Here is a 25,363-nt window from a genome sequence, read left to right as displayed (position 1 = left end):
TCAAGCCTAGTGCGTTTGACCAGTGTGAGTGCACCAGCTCCGCGCATAGCAGCGGCCAGCTGGCAGTCCACGGCTCGTCTGAGAGAGGTGGGCTTTTGTAGAGAGTGTTTGCACATGTACGAGCACGAGCACGAGGCCTACGGCGGTTCTGATGTCATTTATGTGCGCCTGTTCGGACATAGAAAATAGAAGGACGGGCCATGCGCGGACATTTAACAACAACAACGGCGGCGAAAGGTTCACGTTGGTGTGATGCGGAGGTGGAGTGTTTACTGCAGATTTGGTCGGATGAAAATATTCAAAAACAGTCGACAAGATGCACAAAAACTCCGAGGTCTATGGAAAGATTTGTAAACAAAGCGACGCATTGCGATGACGTCATCAATGCGTGTGACGTGTTACGACGTGATGTCCTATAGGCAGGCAAGAAGCATTGGCCGAGGCCCAGGCAGTGTGAGTACAAACGGGCTGGCAAGCGGGGGGAGAGGGAGGGGGGGACAAGTACCCTAAAGTCCTGTGCCGAAGGACAGTGTGAGTGCGCCCTAAGTATATTCCCCTTGTTCAGCGGCAGCCTGTCCACACTATGAGCGTGAGGAGGTGGACTCAGGAGGCTGCTGACGCACTACAGGACTGCTTTGAGTTGACAAACTGGGATGCACTTGTTGAGCCACATGGAGAGGATCTGGACAGCATGATCGACTGCATCACAGAATACATCAGGTTCTGTGAATACACCAACTTGCCAACCCGGACTGTGAGCCGCTTCCCTAATAATAAGCCGTGGATCACCAATGACCTGAAAGCCCTTCTTAACAAGAAGAAGAGGGCATTCAGGTCTGGAGACAGGGAAGAACTGAGGAGAGTGCAGCATGAACTCAGGGATATGCTGAGGACCTGTAAAGACGTCTAAAGGAGGAAGCTGGAGGCCAAACTCCAGCAGAACAGGGAGGTGAGGGTGTGGACTGGTATTCAGCAGATCACTGGGTGTAAGGTGAGTGGCAGACAGTCATCAGGCAGCCTGGAGAGGGCAAACGAGCTGAACAGACTCTTCAATAGGTTAAGCTCACAGCCTTCTGTTGTCTCCATGACACCTCCAGACCCCCCCACACACCCTCACTGCCCCAAATTCAAGATTCAAGAAGCTTTATTTATCCCGAAGGGAAATTATTGTGCAACAGTTTCGATACAAAGGCGGAAAAGGATCAGAGTAACAATAAGCATAAACATAAATCAACTCAAAATAAAGCTAACGTCAGATAAATCAAGCAATGAACCAAGTGTGACAGAGTGCAACAGACGTCGTGGTTAAGCGTAGGTATATACAATATACAACAATACGCAGCGTGCAGTTTAGCAGCAGATTGAAATAAAATAAGTACAAACTAAATAAGTGAGAAGGAGCGATAAGTTATGTTAAGTGTTAAAAATGTTAAAAATGTAGCAGCATTTCCTACAGAACTAAGTGACAGTATGGCACAGTGGAGTGTAGCAGCATTTCGTACTTAAGTCAGTTACAGTAAACCACAGTGAAATGTAGCAGCATGTCCTAAAGCACAGTAAGTGTATCAGCAGATAGTTACAGTACCATTAATAAATAAATAAAGTGATGTAGTGGTGATATAAAGTGACAGTGTAGTATAGCAGCATGCAAATGCTTCCTCCCCTCCCCCCTCAATCCCCTGCTGTGAGCTCTCCTGTGCAGCACCTCTCCTCCTCCACCTCTTCCTCCTCCACCTCCTCCTCCACCTCCTAGTCCTCCACTGAAGACACCAGAAGCCTCCCTCGCATGACTGTGACTGCAGGCCAGGTTAGGAGACAGCTGGAGAGACTCCACTAGCATAAGGCTGCAGGCCCTGATGGTATCAGCCCCAGGATCCTGAAGACATGTGCCAGCCAGCTGTCTCCTGTCCTACAACACCTCTACAATCTGAGCCTTGGTCAGGACAGAATACCAGTGCTTTGGAAGACTTCCTGCCTGATTCCTGTTCCAAAGAAGTCGTCACCAACAGACTTCAATGACTATCGACCAGTGGCCCTCACATCTTACGTCATGAAGGTGCTGGAGAGACTAGTTTTGGTCAACCTGAGGCCACAGGTGAGAGCCCTGCTAGAACCTCTGCAATTTGCTTACCAGCCCCACTCGGGAGTTGATGACGCTGTCATCTACCTGCTGCAACGAGCCCATTTTCACATGGATGGTGGAGGAGGTACTGTGGGAATCACATTCTTTGATTTCTCTAGTGCTTTTAACACCATTCAGCCACTGCTACTGGGGGAGAAGCTGCAGGTGATGGGAGTAGATGACCATGATCTCCTCGATTTACTGACTACCTGACAGGCAGGCCACAGTTTGTCCGTATGGGCAGTGTTCTGTCTGATGTAGTGGTAAGTGATACAGGAGCTCCACAGGGGACTGTACTGTCTCCTTTCCTGATCACCTTAGGGCATACTCACACTGTCCTTCCGTACCGCGACCAGGACTTTAGGGTACTTGTCCCCCCTCCCTCTCCCCCCCGTTTGTACTCACACTGCCAGGGCCGGCCAATGCTTCTTGCTGGCATACGCCATCAAGCCGTAACACGTCACACGCATTGATCGCGTGTGTGTGGCTTTGTTTACAAATCTTTCCATAGACCTCGGAGTTTTTGTACGTCTTGTCGACTGTTTTTGAATATTTTCATCCGACCAAATCTGCAGTAAACACTCCACCTCTGCATCACACCGACGTGAACCTTTCACCGCCATTGTTGTTGTTGTTGTTAAATGTCCGCGCATGGTCTGTCCTTCTATTTACATAGGCGGACATAACGCTACTGCCGTAGGGATCGTGCTCGTGCTCGCACACGTGCGCACGCTCGTGCTCGTACATGTGCAAAGGGCTCCGCTAAAGCCCACCTCTTTCAAGGTGCTGGCTGCAGTTGTGCGCGGAGCGGGTGCACTCACACTGCTCAGAGCGTGCTCACACTGTCCTTTTGGCCGCGGCCAAAACCGTTTTTTCAGCTAAAGCCTAGTACCTTTAAGCCATGTGAGTGCACCCGCTCCGCGCTCAACTGCGGCCAGCGGACAGTCCACGGCCCGCTTGAAAGAGGTGGGCTTTAGCGGAGCCGTTTGCACATGTACGAGCACGAGCGTGCGCACGTGTACGAGCACGAGCCCTACGGCAGTAGCGTTATGTCCGCCTGTTCGGACATGTAAATAGAAGGACGGAACATGCGCGGACATTTAACAACAACAACAATGGTGGTGAAAGGTTCACGTTGTGTTTACTGCAGATTTGGTCGGATGAAAATATTCAAAAACAGTCGACAAGACGCACAAAAACTCCGAGGTCTATGGAAAGATTTGTAGACAAAGCCACACACACGCCATCAATGCATGTGACGTGTTACGGCGTGATGGCAAGAAGCATTGGCCGGCCCTGGCAGTGTGAGTACAAACGGGGCTGGGGCGCGGGGGGGAGAGGGAAGGGGGACAAGTACCCTAAAGTCCGGGTCGCGGTCCGGGAGGACAGTGTGAGCACGCTCTTAAAGGTACTAGGCTTTAGCTGAAAAACCGGTTTTGGCCCCGGCCAGAAGGACAGTGTGAGTAGGCCCTTATACACCACTGACTTTCAGTACAACACTGAGTCGTGTCACCTGCAAAAGTTTTCTGACGACTCGGCTGTTGTTGGGTGTATAAGTGAGGGACAGGAGGAGGAGTACAGGGCACTGGTAGACAACTTTGTGAAGTGGACTGGACAGAATTACCTGCGGCTGAACATCAGCAAGACCAGAGAGATGGTGATAGATTTCAGGAAGAAGAGGAAGACGGCTTTCCAACCTCTTTCTGAGAAAGGATGTGGAGGATTACAAGGACCTGGCTATTACCATCAACCACAGACTGGACTGGAGATCTAACACTGAAGCTGTTTACAAGAAGGGGATGAGCAGACTTTACTTTCTGAGGAAGCTGAGATCCTTCAACGTGTGCAGCAAGATGTTGGAGATCTTTTATCAGTCTGTGGTGGCCAGTGTACTTTTCTTTGCTGTGGTTTGTTGGGGAAGCAGCATTGGAGCAAGCGGCACCAACAGACTCAACAAAGTGATCAGGAAGACTGGCTCTGTGATTGGCTGAAAACAGGACACTCTGGAGGCTGTGGTGGAGAGGGGGACACTGAAAAAGCTGTTATCCATCATGGATAATCCTCTCCACCCTCTCCAACTCACACTGGTCAGACAGCGGAGCACCTTCTCCAAAAGGCTGCTTCAGCTTCGCTGTCGTAGCAACAGATACAGGAAATGTTTCCTGCCACAATCCATCACTTTTTATAATAACTCTCTCACCTCTGCCTGACAGAGAACTCTGCTCCCTCTACTGTTTTTTTGTTTTGTATATATTATTATTGTTATAGTATATTTTGCATATTTTGTTGTATATATTATTATTGTTTACTGTTTATAGTACACTGTGCACTGTATATATACACTATGTATATATTGGATTCTATTTATGTTATGTACAAAGTTTTTATTTGCTGACCCACTACTGCTGTTACAAAATAATTTCCCAGTCTGGGATCATTAAAGTAATTTTATTCTATATCCCTAAGAATGCAATACAGGGTCAACAACATCTTTTGAAAGGAAGTTTTTGGCAAACTGCAGTTCTGATTACAATAAGGGTGTTCAGGGCGAGTACCTGGATTTTCTGGATCCAGAGAGCGAGAGAGAGTTGGATGAGGATCTGGATCTGGAGCTAGAACCAGAATAACTGCTACCACTTCCACTAACACTTCCACTGACAGTTCGCCTGGAAGACAGACACAGAAGTGAGAACACAGCAACAATTTTTTTTTGAAACCAAATTACTGAACAAGGAGCTTGGTAGGGCTCCTTGTTTAGTAATTATCCCACTTATAAGCACATTTTGAATAAAAAAAAAAAAGACTGGGTTGGAAACCTAGACTGTGTATGGTCAATGTATTTAATCATGGCCATATTTAGGAAGTAGATCAATAATTTAATAAACTCTGGTCTTACAGATTTCACCCTAAATGCACCACGGCAGTCTTGCGAATGTATACACTGTGCTTGATTGGTATTTTAGTTTTATCACACCTGACAGAAGTGCTTTTAAGTATGGGCCTCAGGGCTCAACAGTGCATCTGTTTCACATGCATTTACAACAACAAATAGATGTGTGTAAAATGTATTTAGGACCACGTGCAAATAATCTCCCAAAGGGTTTGTTCACACAGTAGCTCCCCTGAAACTCACTGAATTTTTGTTTTCATTTGTAGTACTTTTGCCTTTAGTAGTTCAGTTGTAAAATAGCAATGCAGAAGCCCTTTGCACGCTCTCAGATGACCCGTGCGATCGTAGGGGAGTGGCGGGAAGTTTAGGTTACAAAAATAACTGTGATACTATGTGAGACCAAGTGTAACTTTTCTTACAAATAGAGAGCTGTTTCACCAGACTGTAATATTTTAAATGAATCTGAATGAGTTTAAACTAACCTTGAACAATAATGCTTTTTAGTTCAGTATTACTGTAAGTATAAATAATTACATATTATGAAATAAATACGATTTTGAAGGAGAAATGTTTAAAAACCTAGTGTATGTTTCGCATTCAAAAACTTAAATTAGTTTGCTTGTAAATGTCTTCTTGTATTCAGCCAAAAAATATTATTTGATTTATTTTCATCACACCCCCAAAGTTTTTTATGCACTCTTAAATATTTCAATTTAGAAGCACATTTGCTCCTTGGGAAAATAGTGTCAAACCCTGGGCCTCCTTGGCACTGCCCTGCCTGACTTCACAACATCCAGAATGACTGGAATCACAAGTATGTGTGTACAGGGCCATGTTCCCTCTTTATGGAACTCTAAAGAAGGAGCCCTTATGTGTGCCCTTTAACACTGTATGTATAAACAATAGTGAATTCATTTTTGCAGTAGAGCTGTACTTGTAAATGTTCAGAATGTTATTCGATCCCACTCTCCCTGCCAGAATCACTAACCTTTATCTTTTCATATCTGTCCATCAGAGGGAAGTCTTTTATTAACAGACAGGTGGTGGAACTGGTTTTCCAGGATCATTTCCACTGTGTGAGCCTACGCTCACACCCACATGCAGAGATGGAATCTCTCTCTCTCTCTCTCTCTCTCTCTCTCTCTCTCTCTCTCTCTCTCTCTCTCTCTCTCTCTCTCTCTCTCTCTCTCTCTCTCTCTCTCTCTCTCTCTCTCTCTCTCTCTCTCTCTCTCTCTCTCTCTCTCTCTCTCTCTCTCTCTCTCTCTCCTCTCTCTCTCTCTCCTCTCTCTCTCTCTCTCTCTCTCCCTCTCTCTCTCTCTCTCTCTCTCTCTCTCTCTCTCTCTCTCTCTCTCTCTCTCTCTCTCTCACCATCCACCCACTCCTTCGCACATACCCTATCTCTATGGTCTTCCCCCAAAATGCACAGATGTGGGATACACCTGCACAGTCACTTGTGCCACAGACATGTAAATGTGTTGGAAATACAGTTCTGCCTATTGCAAATTCATCTGTTTAACAATGACATCCATTGTACCACTATACTTCCTTGCAAATTTTCAGTCCGGTAAACAAACATACAGGAAGAGCAACATTCTCCCACCCACACACACAGCACCTGAAACGAATAGCACAGCATCCAGACAGTTCACTGTATACACACACTGAATGCAAGACATTTTAAGGAATCCTAACCAGGTTATCAATTCACTGTGACACAGACACACAATGAAAACTCAGAACATATAATGCAGTAAATGATGCTTGGGGCAATTTAGAAATGGCCTCATCTATTTATTTTATTTTCATTCATTATTTATTTAGCAACTGACTGATACTGACCAAATCTTTATTTAGCTATTTATTTTATTTGTATTTATTCTTTATTTAAATGGTCAGCATTCTTAGCTTAGTGTTCATTTCTAGAATTGGTTGACAATCTTGTTAACATTGCACGTGTAATGTATAATGATAAATATTCTTTAATAAATAATACATTTAATAAATTACAGCGCCTTTTATTGACATAAAATATGTAATGCAAATTGTCAAATGTCAAATAAACGTGACAATTAAAAAAACAGTTTGGTCTGGTTTCCTTTCCTGATTCCTGCCATGACTCAAATCTTTGCAATCAAAAGATATTCTGTTGAGTCTGACCCATAGCAGAGAATGTCAAATGTAATGCATCATCTTTTTATTCAACAGCCCTTATACTTTTAACTCAAAGTGAGCAGAGAGCTTAAAGGTGAGACACCTACCTACGTGGAGGATGCTGCTGTCGTTCTTTACGCCTGTCTTCCCTCTGGTTGGGAGGTTTTCCAGGTTCTCTTTGTGGCAGGGGTCTTCCCACTCCCCCACTGCCTGCCCCGCCACCTGCGCCTCCAGCCTCCCGGGGATTAGTGGGAGGCTTCCCCCCCTCCGGCAGGGGTTTAGAAGGCCTTCCCTGCGGTCCACCAGGTGGAGGAGGGCTGGGCGCTTTTTTCATGGTAGGCTTGTCCCTACGGGAGGGGGCATGCCACCCGGCTTCAGCGGCATGCTTAGGGATGGAAAAAGGCACTTTTTCAAGCATGCAGACAGTGATAAGCAGGCATATGCTAGTAACTAGCATTTTAGCAGAGCACATGCAATGCTCTAGCTAATGATCAATAAATTACAATCAATATACAGGACTGAGGCAATGTGATGATGGAGCAAGCCCAAACTTCTCTCAACACCAATGACAATATGTATTTAAAGTGGAAATTTCAAAGATTTTCATTTAAATAAATGTCTGTTAGGTCACCATCTAATGCCAAACGAGGGTAACACAATGGGGGTTGAGCCTGTGGCCTACTGACGTAGACATGGCAATATTTATATGTTTGTTGAATTATGAACTGTGTGTCTATTGCCAACCCAACACTTCCTACTGCAGCAGCTTCATGGTAACACCATTTAATTGTCAAATTCATTTTTGACTTTTACTATAAAGTAGTTACAGGAAACTCAATGTATTTGTCAGTGAGCTTGGCACTGACCGCTATCATTCATCAAATGCATCTACAAAACAAGGCAAAGGTCATTTTGGGACTTTTTGAGAGCAGATCTGTTTGAAATCTTATAGGGAGTAATGGAACAATCAGGAACTGCCACAATGCACTGTTAGATGAAGAATTGCAGCTGAAAACAACAATAGTTTGTTTTGCTGCTCCCAGTATTCTGGGACCCCTAGTATTAAACCACATTTCCTGTTGACATGAGTAAATAGGGTGTCTCCAAATCAAGCTGTACTCAAATCTAAATGATTGCCACTTTAAGGAGAAACAAGGATGGAAGCATGTAATATAAGCCTGACTGTCTATGGATTTAATGGATGCAAGTGCTTAAGATTTACCCTTTATTTAACACAGGAGGAAGATCCGGTTTGTTCTTAGCATTCCTCTGTACTGCTGGACTCGGTGAGGGGGATGTGGAGAACGACCGAGACCTATACATAAACAGTAAAAGCAGGCATAAAAATTTCATCATGCAGTTTAATTTCAAAATAAGATCACCCCACACAAGTATATAATGGCTGTGTATCTCCAATCCTACATGGGTGATTATTGAGAAAGATATGCATGTCTCATCACTTTTTGCATAGCTGTTTGCTGGGCTGTCCCAAAACTATATATTTTTTTAAAAGAACTGATTGTCTTGTTTGTTTAATTGGTTGAAAAACAAAGTATAAATTGCAAGGCGCAGCTACATCCTGGAGTACCAGCCAATCACCTGCCAATTTCGTAGGGAAGGCAAGACTCCAGGCTACTGTCATTTTAATGCTTCAGTTTTCGTTTGGTTTAAACAAACAAGATAAAAAATAAAATGTCTAAATACTCCCTTTACCAAAGACAGAGTAGAAGAACAGTGAGTTATGAATAATTATACTGCCATACTGATGGAATTAGTGCTATAGAAATGTACTATAATGAATAATAATAATGGCCAAGAAATATTTACAGTATCTAGCCCCCATCATAAACAAGTGCCAGGGAAAGCTGTGGTCTGTAGTTCTGTATTCTTAATGCTTTAAACTTTATTTGTAAATGTTTAATTTCTGGCAGGAAATTATTTTTAAAACTTGGACAAAGCCCTTCTACTTGTTGAAGTATTGCAAACACTTAATAAACAAATCGGTAGACTGAAGAGAAGTAGAGGAAAAAACTGTATGACTGCATTAGTTAAAAGCAGCAGCTCGGTGTATTGACACGCACGCAAACACACACTTTTGTGTACCTAGAGCGGCTGCCACTGAAGGAGCTGCGCTGGGAGGAATGGCTTGAGTAGGAGCTGAATGAGGAAGAGCGGCTGCGGGAACGTGATGATCCAGAACCTGTATAGGATGTAGAGCGAGACGAAGACCTGCAACACACACACACACACAGCACATGTAGTTGTGTGGGTGAAATAAAACCTGCATTCATGTGTTTCATCAAGGTCTGCCTAATAATGTGTTAATTTCAATTAATCACAGACAAAAATGTGTGTCAAAAAAACAATGCAGATAAATCACACTATGATGCTCCTTGACCTGATACGTCATTGAACATATAACCGTCGACAATAGTTTTGTAATGATGGAAGCAGATGACAAAATGTTGCTTGGCACAGCGAATGAAGCAGCATAGTCTTGTCAGTGCAGGAAAAGCAGTTTGACTTGGGAGGGACACACCAGCCAGTGCCGTGTGAGGGCTGTGACATTACACACTACGTTCACCTTCATTATATCACCTGAAAATGATCCCAGGCTGATATAGCTCAAGCGGCAACTGTTTTAGCAGCAATTCAATAAAACCCTCCTACATTTTCTTTTTTATACACTAGAATCAACAGGATGTTTTCTCTTCAGTGGTCACTCACACATGACATAGTCCTGTAAGAAAAAAAAAGTTACAGAATCCACAGCACATCCTAAATGTTTCCACATTTTCAGGTTAACTTGCAAGATCACGCTCTTAAATGTTGTACGTCTGCTGTTCTAAGATACAAACAAAACAAGACAGGCTTTGACTGTGTTTATTTACATTTAAAAGAATGAGTAAACTAGATTTCTGCTATGGACTAACAGTCATAACCCCCAATGCTGGCGACAGGAAGTCACATGTCTTTATACTTAATTAGATTAATCAGATTTAACATGATCAACTTTAGAATCAGATCAGTACCATGTTAACACGTCTGATCAAGTGAGACTGAAAACTCTGACTTTTTGTTGCACTTGTGGGCGTGGCATGGTGCCAAAGTCAGGTGTACTGCCAACAACAGGAAGTTGTTGTAACTTGACATTAACATTCATTGTCCAATCTGACACAAATATTTCATGCATGACGAGAGCATAGACTGTATAAAACGAGACAAGAGTCATGTCCTGACCACACCTACATCTCCATATTGACTCACAATGATAACGCCCCCTATTGGCAGGGTGAAAAATGACAAACATCATCCGATTTACATGAAATTTCCATTATGGGTTCTGGACTTCATGTATGAAAATATAAGGCATGTTTTAAGCATGTTGCGTAATGGCAGCCATTTTGTGCTTCCCGCCATTAAACAGGAAGTCGCTGTAAATTGACATCAACATAAATTGTCCAAACTGCACTAAATTTTCCATCAAAGATAAGAGTCTAGGCCTGATGACAACGACATGCCAATATTGACCAACAGCAACAGCACCACCTACAGGCAAAAGAAAGTCTGCCTGATATGACAAACTTCATCTGATTTTCATCAAATTTTCAATGTGTCTTCTTCACTTGATACAGAACAACACAAAGTATGTTTAGTATGCACTCTCTAGCGCCACGTGGCGGATGCGGGAAGTGCTGCAAAAGTCGCAATAGATGGCCTGTGGCCCCACGTGCCCTCCGCACGGGCCCAGCCAGCTTCCCCAGCATGCAGCGAGGGTCTGTTCATCACTGCTCACAGCTTTAATTTAAATTGGTTTCTTTCATTAATCATTAAATATTTAGTCAAGAAATGATCTCTGCATTGGATGGAAGAGTGCACAGTGCACATGTAAATACAGTTAGTGTAAATTACCCCAAAATATTTTTTATTCCTCTTTATTGTCGTGAATTTTTATACATATCCATTAATTCCCATAGATTCCGATGGAAAGTTTCCAACTCTATTGCAAATAAAAAGGTCAAAATTCCCCTCCAAAAAACTCCCCCATGGCAAATTTCCAAGACTTTCCACCCCTGTGCAACTATAAACAGGAAATGTATTAATTTCTAAGACATCATGGTTAATTATTGAACAAATGATTTATCTTTACCTACTTCCTCATTACGGTTTAAGGAAGCATTTTACCCAACTATGCCTATAAAGTAAGGTAATATTGTAGGCATTCACCCCCCGCCTTGGACATGTTTTATACGACAATTCAACATGACGTCACAACAATTATATTCGTTCTTCCGGGTGGCAAAAGCCGAAGCGTTCTCTGATGGCACCACTAGTATACAAGCACTTCCATGACATTTAACCAGAGTAAATGTCTTGAATAAATGGGTGATCTGCACCGAAGTGGATGTAGAATTTATTTACACACTTCTAAGAATCTACAAGTGAAATTTCATAGTTGTACATAGGTATTTACTTGTCAAATTAGTATAAGAAATTGATGTTGAGGAGAGAAAGACTTTACGGTATATTTTGGAGCTGTTAAAGCATGTCCTTTTATTGTGAAGGACTGAAGTATGGTCCTAGTTGTTTTGACAGCATTGATGTTAATGTGGACTACCAGCAGCTCCTAGAGTTTACGGTGAGGAGATCGAGGTGTCCGACTAGAGAGGAGCACACGGCTAATTCACCGTTGTTAGCGTCCTTTTGACCACTCTGGTTAACATAAAGATAAATCGCTTTAACCTCCTCACCTACAGATCCGACTGGATAAATACATTTTTTTCTGAAGAAAATCGATAAAACCCTAAACTTTTTGCTGTATGTCAGGCGGCTCAACCCCAAACACAACATCTTCAGGTCAGTCGAAGCTGCTCGCGTTCTGCCACCTGAAAATGTCTTGACGCCTGTTGTTTACATTCTGAAATGCCCTATTGTTTTACAACTTTGTATTACAATGGATATGATGAGGCTTTTGACAGTGATTACCAGAAAGACTTACTGAACCTCTTAATTAATGACACACATAATGCAACTGTGTTGCATTCCATTACCTTGAAAGGATTTTATTATAAGAAAAAACAAGAATGTTTTTTCCATGGCAGGATAATGTAAATGTTGCTTGTTATTCAACCCATGAAAGCTTCTATCCCAATCATGATGACAGAAGGATATCCTGACCTTAAGGAGTTGTTCCTACCTGGAGGAGTTGGACAGAGAGACAGAGGAGCCTGAGGGCCGATGTCGCCGACGGCCTCGTGGTGGGGAGCCCAGCCCAGGGCGTCTCCTGGGTGATTTGGACCGACGCCACGGGTCCTTCCACTCATCTGGTCGCCTCATGACTGTAACAACCTCCTTCTTTGAGGGAGGCTCCATTGGCCTGCTGAGAAGATTGAAGATAAAAATCCAAACTTTTGGTAACTTCCCAAGTACCATCATTAATAAATTGGAAATTGTACATTTAAACTGTCGCTATATCCAGACAGCACAATGAAACAGAAAATCTGTTAAAAAGATTTATGTAACTTTGCCTCCTCATAGTGCTCTTAATGTCATCGGCAAGGTTCGACCGGTTGTCTGGACTGTTGGCTGGTGGGCGGGGCTTGGTAAAAAAACCCTCTAATTTCACAGCTCAATGGTAAACTAAAATACGTTTCTGAAAAATACAGCAAAAGAATCTTAATTCATATTTGATCAGCGTTGCCTAGTTTCACAGTTTGATGAGATTTCACAAGCAGTCATTGACTCTGAGTCAGCGACTCCTCTGCTCTGATTGGTTCATTTAGGTCGTAACTGGTGTGCCTTGAAATCAGTATTATTTAGGATGATTTACATATAATCGTGTGTAATTAATAACCCACTGACATGATATATTTATATATGTATGTAGGAGCTGATTGAGCCATTGGATAATTCACAGCTACGACATTTACAATCAGCATGTATGGGATTTTCCCCAGAAGAGAGGCCAATGTCTAATTCTATGAAAAAGACAGCAGGTTTCAAATGTTTATCTTCAAGGGTTTATCTAAATATTTGTTGGAGGAAATGAACAGGATGAGTGGATATTCCTGCATTACAGAAACTTTGAATGCTTGAGGAGACTCTGGGTCAGTCGCTGCCTGGTACAGGCAGAGCAAACACAAAGAAAATACGTAACAGACATCCCCCAGTGAATGAGAAATTCCGCAGGTGTGATGCAAGAGCAAACGAGTGAGCTCAGAGCTAAAAATAGAATGACAACACAGGAGCTATTTTAAGCTCTCAAATATTTATTCCTATTAACAAAGTGTTTCCTTTGAGGAAATAATTGGAGCAAATAAATCCATAAGGCCCACAGAATAAACAAAAGGTAATAGGATGTTTTCAGACATTTGTACGTTTAATGATTCTGCCTGCGTAGCATTCTCGAAAAGCATAAGCCAGTCTGGTGAAGGGGACTGTTTGTGTTGATGTTGAATTGGTGTATGAACCTAACATCATTATTCGCTTTAAAAAAAAGAAGAAGCTGAGACTAAAGAAAGACATCAATGTACAGCAATTGCAGAAACTCTCGCATTGTTATGAAATGTAAAATACAAATTTGATATTCACAACTATTTACAGTCTTAAGTTCAATTTACGTACGTATTAATTTAGACTTGTTAACGACCAATTGAAATAAGAATATACTTTACAACAAATAAAGTTCAACACACAGAACTTTTTCCAACCTTCAACCCTCTGTACCCCAAAACCTACCAGCGGGTTTGGGAAGCATGATTTTTTTTTTTTTTTAATAGCCAAAATTATGCCATAAATGATAGCCAGAAATAGTAAAAACACAGTCGGAATTCAAACTTCACGGTCATTGAATGCATCATTTCAGAAAAGTAACCAATTCTAAGCTTAAAATAGATACATTTCATCAAAATCACTTTATTCCATGTCTCAAAAGACAGTGTTTGTAGTAACCAAATCCAAAAGGAGACTAGAATTACCACATTACAGTTGTATTCCTCCACCAACCGGTCAAGCTGCAGTTTATATCCAAACTGTCCAGACTTGCATAATGTATGTAGTGAAGACTCTGAAGGAATTTAATAGAAGGCAATTTCTTAAATCTTTGATGTTTTTTTCCAATGGGGACCTCTTGACATTCAACACCTTCCACTGGAAATTTTGAGCCAGAAAAACAATGTTCATGATGTATACGTATTTCTGCATTTTACAAGTTCAAACTGGAAGGATTTCCACGTGGCCTCTGGCAGGAAATATTGCCTCAGCGCTTTACGTCACTCATCATTGAGCACAATAGCTAAACATGGGTGTTGGCTTAGAGTTGTTGACAGTAAAAGTGACAGGAAGGGAGCACCATCATCATTGTGAATGCCTTCATGTGGGATAAGAAATCCCAGTTAAATTCCACAATTTCAAAACAATGTCTGTGTTACACCACTGGCTGTGGTATCAGTTACAAATTACAAAAAAAAAGGCTCAGTTAATAATAATTGTTTGTGTCTATATTTTTGCTGTTCTAACTAAAGCTAACATTAGTAATAAGTAGGGATGGAATGGTTGACAAAATCCACTGTTCGGTTCATATCATGGTTTTCGGGTGACGGTTTTTCGGTTCGGTTGTTTTTTTCTATTTCTTTTAAATTCTAAAAATACCATGTATCAGATCTGTAGCCTAATAATTAAAAAAAAATGAATCAGATATTCTGAAATAATGAGGCAGCTTGTTTAGGGATTACTGTAACAATCTTAAATGAAAGTGAAGTGAGATTTTGAAACAGTAGGAGACACATTGCTGCATTTACGTGTTTATATATTTAGTTGGCAAAAAGGTAAACAATTGTTTGCCTTCTAGGGAAGAATATAAACACTTATACATGATCAAATCTTAGAAAAAATGAAGAAAATAGGTTTTCTTTCACTAGAATACACACAAACAGCAAGCACTGAACGGACTGAAATAGGGTTACATTAGGTCAATTAATTTGGAATTGAGGCTGGTTGACGTAAATGATCCAAAATGAGGGGCTGGAAAAATATGAGCATCACATTAATGGATATTGTAAAACAATGCAGCGACATAGGAGTGCATATATTGTCTTTATTTTATCAATGTCAATATTAGTCATAGGCCTCAAAGTGCAACAAGCTTGTCAAAAAACAATCCTTGTTAAATGAACAAACCTGTGAAACAGAGGTTTTCACTCAATTGTTGGACTAAAGTAAAGTTTGAGGCTCTTCTCCTTTACTTAAGTATTTTATTTACATGCTACTTTATACTTCTGCTCCTCTACAAATCAGTGGAAATACTCTACTTTTTACTGCACTACATTTATCTGATTACTTCAGTAACTAGTTACTCTACCAGGCTGACAACCACATGTGAAGCATTAGTTTATTCATCAAAAACTGTAAAGACAAAAATGAACGTAACATAAATGCAGAGTAGCAGGGTGTTTCTGAAAATGCCTTATTAACTTCCCTCTTTACACTCAGACATGGCTGCAGAGTAAACTCAGGCTTCACAGTGACAGAAACTAAAACTTCTCTGTCCATTCTCTGGTGAACTGACGGTTTTCTGTGTCAACCTTAGTAGAAAGAGACATTGATGTGGTGATTTAACCACCGATTTGACCAGACAGAAACGAACAAACAGAGCGGAGCTTAGCGAGCTGTTGCCAAGAGGATTCAAAAAACCCACGAAGAAGAGCGTGCGTAGCGTGAGTGTGCGTAGCGCTGTGGCCGCCAGCCTACAGGGAGAGCGTGGAGCAAGTCTCCGACGAGACGTAGCGCTAAGACGTAGCGCAGTCGTAGCGCTGAGATGGATACGAGAGAGGACAGCGGTCATGAAGGCTTACGCTACGTTGCACCGTACATGCACCGAACGCATGTACCGAACCGTGACATGCGTACCGAACAGGACAGATTTTTTCTGTAAACCGTTCCACCCCTAGTAATAAGCTAATGTTGATAGTTTATGAAGTTGAGCTTAACACAGACGTTGCATTCTGTGATTCTTTTGTTTTGGCTGTGCCTAAGATTATCAAAGCCAAACAATATGACAAACGGTAATGGAACTGCAGCAGCAGACCGGGCAGCAGCAGATGACTTGCTCTTCTCATCATCTGCGGAGTGTGCCCGTCTGTGCATCTCTCTGGGAGAGAATGACTTTCTGCTCCTGATGTTAATGCTCCAAAAAGTACAGAAATAAAAAGATTGTGCACGAGTCTCAAATATGGTGTCCCCATCTCTGCTGGACAGACAGCTAGAGATGCACTACAGCGACACTGGCGTCTGGCCGACCTGATCGCTCTTCCTGCAAAGCGAACAGGGATGAAATGAGCAGTGAGCAGAGTGCCAGGGGGATTTGAATGGGACTTGATGTATCGATACTTGCGGCCAAAAACTTGATAGATTCTGTGGAAACAAAGTATCGCTTTATATCGCAGAATCAATAAAATCCTACAGCCCTAGTGAGAAGGAATTCAACTTGTTTTGAGCTAAACAGAAACTAAAAATACATTTCTAAAAAACATTTGAGGACAGAAATAGAGAGTGAAGTTCGTGTAACAAATGGTATCAATTCAAAAACTGCTTCACCAACTTATAAGACATAATAGACCAGGAGAATGGCCATCATAGACTTATGTATATCATAACGTATTAATCCCTTGTACACTTTTACAATTTAGACCTCGAGAAAAAAGGGGTTAAACAAAGCAAAATGATAGTGATCAGAGCTAGATTGATGGGTATCTTTGTATACGTCGTAAAAAATAAATTGTAGCATACGGGGCTCTCAAGTGTCACGCATTGAGCTTGACGGCCACGCATTTTGGTCTTTTATCACGCACTGCCGCCACACATTGCATTTCTCGCGCAGACATTTTTTTTATAATAAGCTGCAGTGCAGTAGCTGCTCTCACTATGGAACCGGCAGGAATCCAGCTTGTCTCCTCTGGAGCTCAGTCGAGCTGCCACTTACCAGTGAATCAAAAAAGAAGAAGACGCGGCTACACAATGGCCAATCATAAAATTGCACTATTGTATCTGGGTAAGATTTAACGCAACAACCAATGAAAAAAAAGCATAGTTTTATTCATGTGATTCTTTTTTATCAATTCGTAACGTAATTTGGTGGTGTGTATATAGGATTTACCTAAAAATAAGAAGAGTATAATATCATACAACTTTTTTAACAGGAAATATATTTTCAAAAATATCCACCAAAAAATAAAATCAAGTTTGAGTTTGAGTCATATACCTAAGTTTCTGTTTAAAAAGAGATCATGCCACAGTGTTTGACTAAAAGAGCATTCCGTAAAAAGATGTTTCATCTGTGACGTGACAAAAGGAGCAGAGAGGATCAATATTTAACAGATATCTTACAATAACAGACTTAACAGGATAACATCTGTGCAATCTTTTCAGAGACACCTATTGCACCATATTTGAGAAAACATTTCCTGGGCAATAACCATGTTTTTTCACATTCTATATCAAAATAATTACTCCAAAAAATATAGAAGCTGGTTTACCAATTGTGCATTGTATTAATTGCCTTATACATCTATTATTAGTTTTATACTCAAAAAAGGATCTGAATGTCCTATATAAAGCTCTGGTAGAGAGGTTTGCTGGACAGTATCTATGATCACAGATGAAAGCATCATAATAATTGGATTTTACTGGCCTGGCTCTTTGATGGTGTCATAAGTGATGACTTCGAATCATAGATAGTATATAAAATGGATAAAGTTTTTACGTCGATGTCAATTATTTCAAGTTGATCCAATCGTCCTCGCCAATGGGAGTCACCATCTTGTCAGACTTTGACTCCTCCTCATTTCCTCTGACCAAAAAAGGCATTGGGAGGAGTCAGATATGCCCACCTGGCTGACGTATACCAAATCAGCAACATTAGCACCACCGCCACGAGCTAGGCAATGTCGAGATAATTTTCGGGACCAGGAGGGTACTCCTGTGTCAGTCTCTAGCTTAGAATACACCGCTTCCGGGAGTCAAGTGCAGGCAGCCATGATTTATGATCTATGATTTAAACTGATATTCAACAGAGTACCATGCACATAGACTGTAAAACACTGACCCTCACAGCCTGAATCCTACCTGTGCTCCAGATTAGCATCTAGTGTATGTTCCATAGATAGCAGGCTGTACTGCAAGTCATGTTGCAAGTAGGGCTATATAATTAGCATAACAGCGCTAACACGTTGTGACACTCACAACACCAACACCTTTTAATTAATTCTATAATATACAGTTTATGGTTGTAACATACAAATTAGTTGTAAATAAAGAACACTTATGGAAACACCACCACAGGAATGGCCGCAGTCAAGGTCAAGATGACAGAGCTAGCATGCTTATCCTGACAACTAGCCACAGAGGAGAAGTGAGGGCCAGCGGCTAACTGTCACTCACTAATTTTTAGTAAATGTTAACCTCCAACAGAATAAAAACTAGCCAGGTCTTAAATAGGTTTAATTATTTCTTGAAAACGGCCTATTTATCATGGGTGACAATGACAAATTCTCAATTATGAAACCTGGCCCTGGTGGTCACTCAGCGAACTGCATTTTTTTGGCACTTCCGCAGTGAATTAACCTAGAATTCGCTTCTTGGTTGGGACTTGCATCAGACATGTCTACAAAATAAAACAATCAACCTAAAGGCAACCTAAATGTCACTTACTTGGGTGGCAGGCTTAGGGGAGAGCGTGGTTTCAATTTGTCCTCATCTTTCTTCTCCCTAGCGTCTCGTGGAGGACGCATCCTCGGCCTCTCCTTTTCATCCCGTTTCATCCGGTCCCTCTCCCACTCTTCTTTCCTCCGCATCCTCTCCTTTTCACGCTCCCGCTCTCGCTCCCTCTCTCTGTCTCTCTGTCGGCGCTCCCTCTCACGGTTATCTCTCTCCCTTTCTCTGTCCCGGGGCCGCTCCCGAGGGTCACGGTCGCGTTCACGCTCCTGTCGAGATTAATATTTTCAGTTCCTAGCAAAGACTTTCTGGCTTCCCTAGCTTGTGTGTAGCACTCAGTGCCAGGCTTATTCCTTCCTACTGAACTCGTACGACTCACAAATACAAATGTAAAGAGTATATAGAGTTTCAGTATATAGTTTTGCTTGTTTATAGCAAGTGTTACTCCAACAACTATATTTGTCAGTATAACTGTCCTCATGTCTATCATTAGTAAGAGTCTGTTACTCTGACTAATATTATTTCATGTTTGCATTATGTTGCACTCTATGCTGCAAACATATTCGCCCTTCAGGGACAAATCAAGTTCAGAGTTGAAGTTGTACTATCCACTGTATGATTCACATGTTGTGCTCTGCTTGGACTTTATGCTTAGGCATTTGTTCTTTGGGGATGCAAACCTTAACATTAGAGAAAACATTTTAAGTGGACTGTGGAGGATACTCACACTGTAGTGGTAAGGAAGAGGAGCTTCTGTGTACTGCACTCTAAAGTTTTCATACTGGCCACCTCGCCACAGGGCCTCCATTTCATAGTCATAGTATGGATCAGCATATGGGTCACTGCGGAGGGAAACAATCTGAGGAACTGTACGATGTGTTGGTTAATTCCCTTCCATGTTATGGTGTTTCTACAAACTGCCCTTATATGTTACAGAATGATACAGAATTGTGAACAAGCTGTAAAAGTATATTTCAGCTGTCAAAATTGAAGTCATTGAATGGCAATTCATTATCTGAATCTGACTGACATGTTTCTTAACTGATATATCATATATGAATGACCTTACTTTGATAAGCAATATTTTCAACTATTACAAGAGACATGGAGCAAAAAGCTGTGCATAAATCACTATCAAATTAGTCTACACTTACCCATATATGGGATCTCTGAACTCCATTTCACTGAAAGAGGAAAACAAATTAATATTACTATCAACGACAAAAACTCAACCGTATCATATTTGGTACATTTGCTACACACTAATAAGGCATGAAAACGAGTCAGAGGTGAAAAAGGTGATATTACAACGGATACTGTAAAACACTACAGCGACAAAGGAGTGCAAATACTGTCCTTATTTTATCAATGTAAATAGTAGCAGTAGCCTAAAAGTGCATCAACATAACAGCTGATCAAAACAAGTAGTGATAGGCTAACGCAAACAACCTCATCAAAAAACAATCCTTGTTAAATGAACAAACCTGTGAACCAGAGGTTTTTCGCTCAATTATTGGACTAAAGTAAAGTTTGAGGCTCTTCTCCTTTACTTGAGTATTTTTCTTTTCATGCTACTTTATACTTCGACTCCACTACAAATCAGTGGAATATTTTACTTTTTACTCCACTGCATTTATCTGATTACATCAGTTAGTAGTTACTTTTAATTAAGATTTTTAGACATGAAACATATTGGGATTTATTCAAATTTTGTACAAGACCCAACAGTATGTATGCTGACAAGCACATATGAAACAATTTATTCATCCAAAACTGGACTGACAAAAATGAACATGACGTCAATGCAGAGTATTTTTGACAGTTCAGAGGGAAAGTGGTGTTGAAGTTGATGATTTTTCTGGAAATGCCCTATTAACTTCTCCTCTTTACTTTAATAATGGCTGCAGAGTAAACTCAGGCTTCAACGTGACAGACACAAAAACTTCTCTGTCCATTCTCTGGTGAACTGACGGTTTTCTGTGTCAACCTTTCTTTTTTTCAGAGTAGAAAAAGACATTGATGTGGTGCTTTAACCACGGATTTGACCAGACAGAAACGATTCAGAACAACAGAGCGGAGCTTGGTGAGCTGCTGCCAAGAGGATTCAGAAACCCATTCTCAGCGGTTCTACACTATTCACTATTCAAAACGGCGAATTTCGCCAAAAGGTGACTGATTTTCATGCCTTCTAATTGTGTAAATGGTTAAAGAGCAAACAGCAAACGGCCCGAATTACAACTAATTATATGGAGCTTTCATTAAAGAACACCATCATTTATTTTTCAGAGAGCATCAGGGATTTTCAGTGGCTTATACCTGTGAGAGAAGCTGGAGTTTCCTGGAGTAGCTATGTGACAACAAAGAATGTCCTGTGATGTAGTGTAATAAAGACAAACAACCGTATCTCTTAATAGACTATTACAGAGTACAAGATGCCTGGACTATATTACAAGGTCTTGGGAGTTATTTTTGGCTTGGACTACAACTCTGTCATGTTTAGTCTGCTGAGAGAAAGAAATAATTTAAACAAAAACTAAGTGACTGATAATCACTATGAAAAACCCTGGTACATGATGGATTTTGGATCTGATTGGGCTACAGCGTTCACAGAGCTGCTTACTGACTGATCACTTAGTGCTTATATCTATGTTTACATTTATGTATTGTAATGTGTGATTTTACTTTTGTAACTCAAGGTTTGTTTAAAAAAAAAAGGAAAGTATATCTCCTCTTCCTTGTGCAATGTGTAGTTCCTGGCGACAGGATCCAAGGAAATGGGGGGCAGTATTTCACAAGAATTCAATGATTTACAGAGTGCAGGGATGACACGGTTCAAGAATGTGTACAGCTAGATGCCAATAAACCTGCAATGGGCGGGACCCTGGAGAGTCTAGCTCCATCCCAGTGGAGATTAGTCATCAAGCAGAACGCACAGAAACCAACAGCTTGGCAGAGAGGAGGCACAGGTGGCGATGCCAGAGGAAGCAGAAGTTAGACATGCTTGGCAAAGAGCGTTCCTGCATAAACCAGCTGTACTTGTGTTTTTCTCACCAACAAGTTGGACAACATGAGACTTTGAATTACCAACGAACACAGATAGTAGGGCTGGGACGATATGCTTTTCTCCCAATTCGATACTATCAAAATACTTGGGTGCAAATTTAATTTTCAAGCAACTAAAAAAAAATCTAAGAATAAACACATTCCCTCACAATTTAGTGGTATTTTCTATTTATTTCTTTTTTAATGGATAGGGATAGAGATAGTTCCATTATCTCATTCATACATATTTTTGTATAAACCATTTTATTAACTTATTTTGAAAACCAGACATAGTATTTGTGGATGTACTACAGTTGTAACGTCAGCTGATTCGACTTGAATGATGGCTGGCTTGTCCGCAATCGAGGTACATGGGCACTTATGACAGCCGTATTACAAACCTGTCCATGGCAGAGTTTATAGTTTTAGTGTCTAGCACTGCTTTTTCTGGCAATTTCTGAAACTCAAAGTGTTTCCAGACTTTACTGCATGTGTACTGTAACGTTTACCATACTTTGGCTTTAAAATGGGTCTTGCCGCATCCCCATCGAGCGCGGACCATCCGCTATTTCATGCTTTCCAGCATTGGCTTGTTTTGGTTAAAACAGATGTGACATCATGTTACATATGGACTACAACAATGAAAGTGTTAACTTCCTCCTACTTCCACACTAAAATTAAGCAGTTATCACGGCACGGATCATCTCGGCCAAATGTGAGTGACATTCCCACACCTTCACACAAGCCTGCACTAAATGCGATGCACACCCAACTATGCATCGCATTGCGACCTGTGCTTCCTCTCTGGTCTACGTGCACTCCGCCGATCTAGTAAGCTCCACTGGTATGGAGCAAGACTCTCATACAACAGTCGCTTTGAACGCAGAATCTCAGTTTGGGTGTCCGGGCTGCTAAGTCTGTGCAGGGCAGCTATATTTCTTCCTCCGCTCATTTTGGACTGAGGGCAGAAGAGATGCTACAGTGACTCACTACCACCTCTAGACGTAAAACTTGAACATAGAAAATGGTTCTGGTAACTGCGAGTTGAAACACATAAGAAAAACAATATGTTCAGTGTAAGACGGTTATACTCTCTGATGATGCGGTAGCTGCGTTCTCTGAAGAAATCATTCTCTTTGTCAAATTCCCTCTCATCCTCTCCAATGGTCACGTTGAAACGTTTCTCCTCAAAGTCTGGTTCCTGCTCCTTACGAATGGTGGCCTTCTTCAGCACCTATGAGACACATAACATTTAAAAAACACTGATAGAAATGGCGGTGAACAGGAACTATACTAGTAAGAAGTATGCAGGTTTTATAATGATGTGAAGAGGTAAGACATCTATTTCAAACCACCTCGGGATGTTGCATTCAAGGCCACCTTGTGCTGTCAATTTCCTATTATGTGTTGTATTATGTTACATTACAAGTAATGCAATGCTGGTCCTATTTTTCATATGAAAATTAAAGTGAATCTTCCGTAACAAGGTAGAGATCAAAACCCAAAATAGGCTGTAAAAACATATCAGCTAAAGGGGAAACCTGTTCCAAACTGGTGACAGTAAAGGGTAGTACAATAAAACCACAAAAACTTTGCAATCTCTGCTGTTTGGTCAGGGGGGGTCATGAAACAAACAGGTCTACAGTCAGATTATACACTTAGCAGCTTGACAGCCGTTCCATTTGGCACAAGCTCAATATTGTTGTTTCCATGAGAGGCAGTGAAAGTTTTTACCTCTTTGGCATGCCTTAGACCTCGCTCCCAGGCACTCTCCACAGGAGGCTCCACAGGAGGAGGTGGTGGAGGTAGCTCCTCCATTGCAGGTCCAGCCTAAAACAGTGAGAAATTAATCCACTAGTTTTTCTATGAGCATTTCATTTTTTTTAATCTTTGATTTATCTGTATTTGTGTACTTTAACAGTGTTACAGCAGTCCGTGCACGTTCTTAAAATGATATGGTATGGAATATATTACACACTGTTTTAACTGTTACAAAAGTAAAACACATACCCAGGGATTACTGGGTATGAGTGGGTGTGGTCCTCCAGGAGGTGCTCCATTCGGTGAGAAGAGGTCTGGCTTACTGATGAGGAGTAGTTACCTTTGTCATTGACTCCGGGGTGGATGAACCTACAGTTCATACCCCAAGTGCAATTTCCTGGAGGAAACAAAATGTACCAGTATGGTTCAAAACCATTTGAAGGTAAATCATTGCAGACACAGTTACCCAGAGTGGCAAAAATAATTATTTGTGGTTAGGGCTGCAGCTATCGAATCTTTTGTAATAAAAAATATTTTATGTCTGGGGTAGGCCTATTTGGTGTGGTAATCTAACAGGGGTGGGTGTGTGCATGTGTGTGTGTGTGTGTGTGTGTGTGTTTGTGTTTGCTTTCAGCTCAGACGCTGAATCATCGATGTTGTGCTGTTGTGGTAGAACAGTTCTAGTTCTCAGGAGACACATTGCAACTTTTTGGCTTTTTTTAAGTGTTAAATTATCCCAAACTTATCCTCTGCCTTTTCGGATGAAGTGGTGTGCATCCGCAAAAACGGTCCGTGTGAAACAATGATCCCTGCACTGATCAGGCCGCAGAACGTGCGAGACAGGAACTAAACGATTCATCGAGGCAGAGATTTTGCCTCAATGCATTTTTGTAATCGAGTTACTCGAGTAATTGTTTCAACACTATTTGTGGTACTTTATTGGATTAAGACCCAAAACGTTTTAATTTCTGCTCAAGAACATTACAAAAGCACAGAAATTGTTGATGCAACAATATTTTAAGACAAAAACCAATAAGAGACATTCTAAATGATATCAATATGCCTCCTTGTAAAAATCTTTCTACAATTAAAAATTTACGAGCAGTGAAAAAAACATAGGACCAATACAGACATTACTGCATTACTGTGCTGTATCCCTATTATCTAATCTTTACTTTAGGTTTACGGTAATCAATAGACCAATGGTGAACCATAAAAACCGTGAAAAATAAACTGAAAGCTATGTTTAGTACAATGGTTCCCCTGTTGTACAACAACTCACATAACAAGAGCTGACAGTCCTCTTCCTGTGTTCAATCAATGTACACAGGAATGTGACTGAGTACCCGAATATCCGTTGGTGACGTCACTATTTGACTGAAACTCAGGGTCTGCTCACACTGTCCTCCCGGACCACGACCCGGACTTTAGGGTACTTGTCCCCCCCCCCCCCGCGCCCCAGCCCCGTTTGTACTCACACTACCTGGGCCTCAGCCAATACTTTTTGCTGTGCATACGCCATCACGCCGTAACACGTCACACGCATTGATCGCGTTGTGTGTGGCTATGTTTACAAATCTTTCCATAGACCTCGGAGTTTTTGTGCGTCTTGTCGACTGTTTTTGAATATTTTCATCCGACCAAATCTGCAGTAAACACTCCACCTCCGCACCACACCAACGTGAACC

General features: G+C 41.4%; 1 protein-coding gene across 1 annotated transcript in view; it reads right to left on the bottom strand.

The window, feature by feature from the left end:
- Positions 1–25,363, bottom strand: part of zc3h18 (zinc finger CCCH-type containing 18) — a 38,384-nt gene that overhangs the window by 7,797 nt on the left and 5,224 nt on the right. The window contains 13 exon segments of the mRNA XM_083916126.1: positions 4,678–4,788; positions 7,271–7,514; positions 7,517–7,548; positions 8,386–8,478; positions 9,267–9,392; positions 12,361–12,543; positions 18,870–19,141; positions 19,600–19,714; positions 20,027–20,056; positions 23,006–23,148; positions 23,649–23,744; positions 23,925–24,007; positions 24,010–24,072. Coding sequence (XP_083772252.1) covers positions 4,678–4,788; positions 7,271–7,514; positions 7,517–7,548; positions 8,386–8,478; positions 9,267–9,392; positions 12,361–12,543; positions 18,870–19,141; positions 19,600–19,714; positions 20,027–20,056; positions 23,006–23,148; positions 23,649–23,744; positions 23,925–24,007; positions 24,010–24,072 — 1,591 coding nt within the window.

This window comes from Echiichthys vipera (assembly GCF_963691815.1).
Source record: "Echiichthys vipera genome assembly, chromosome: 7".
NCBI lineage: Eukaryota > Metazoa > Chordata > Actinopteri > Perciformes > Trachinidae > Echiichthys > Echiichthys vipera.
The sequence above is the reverse complement of the archived record's forward strand: the minus strand, read 5'-3'. Positions and strand labels throughout refer to the sequence as shown.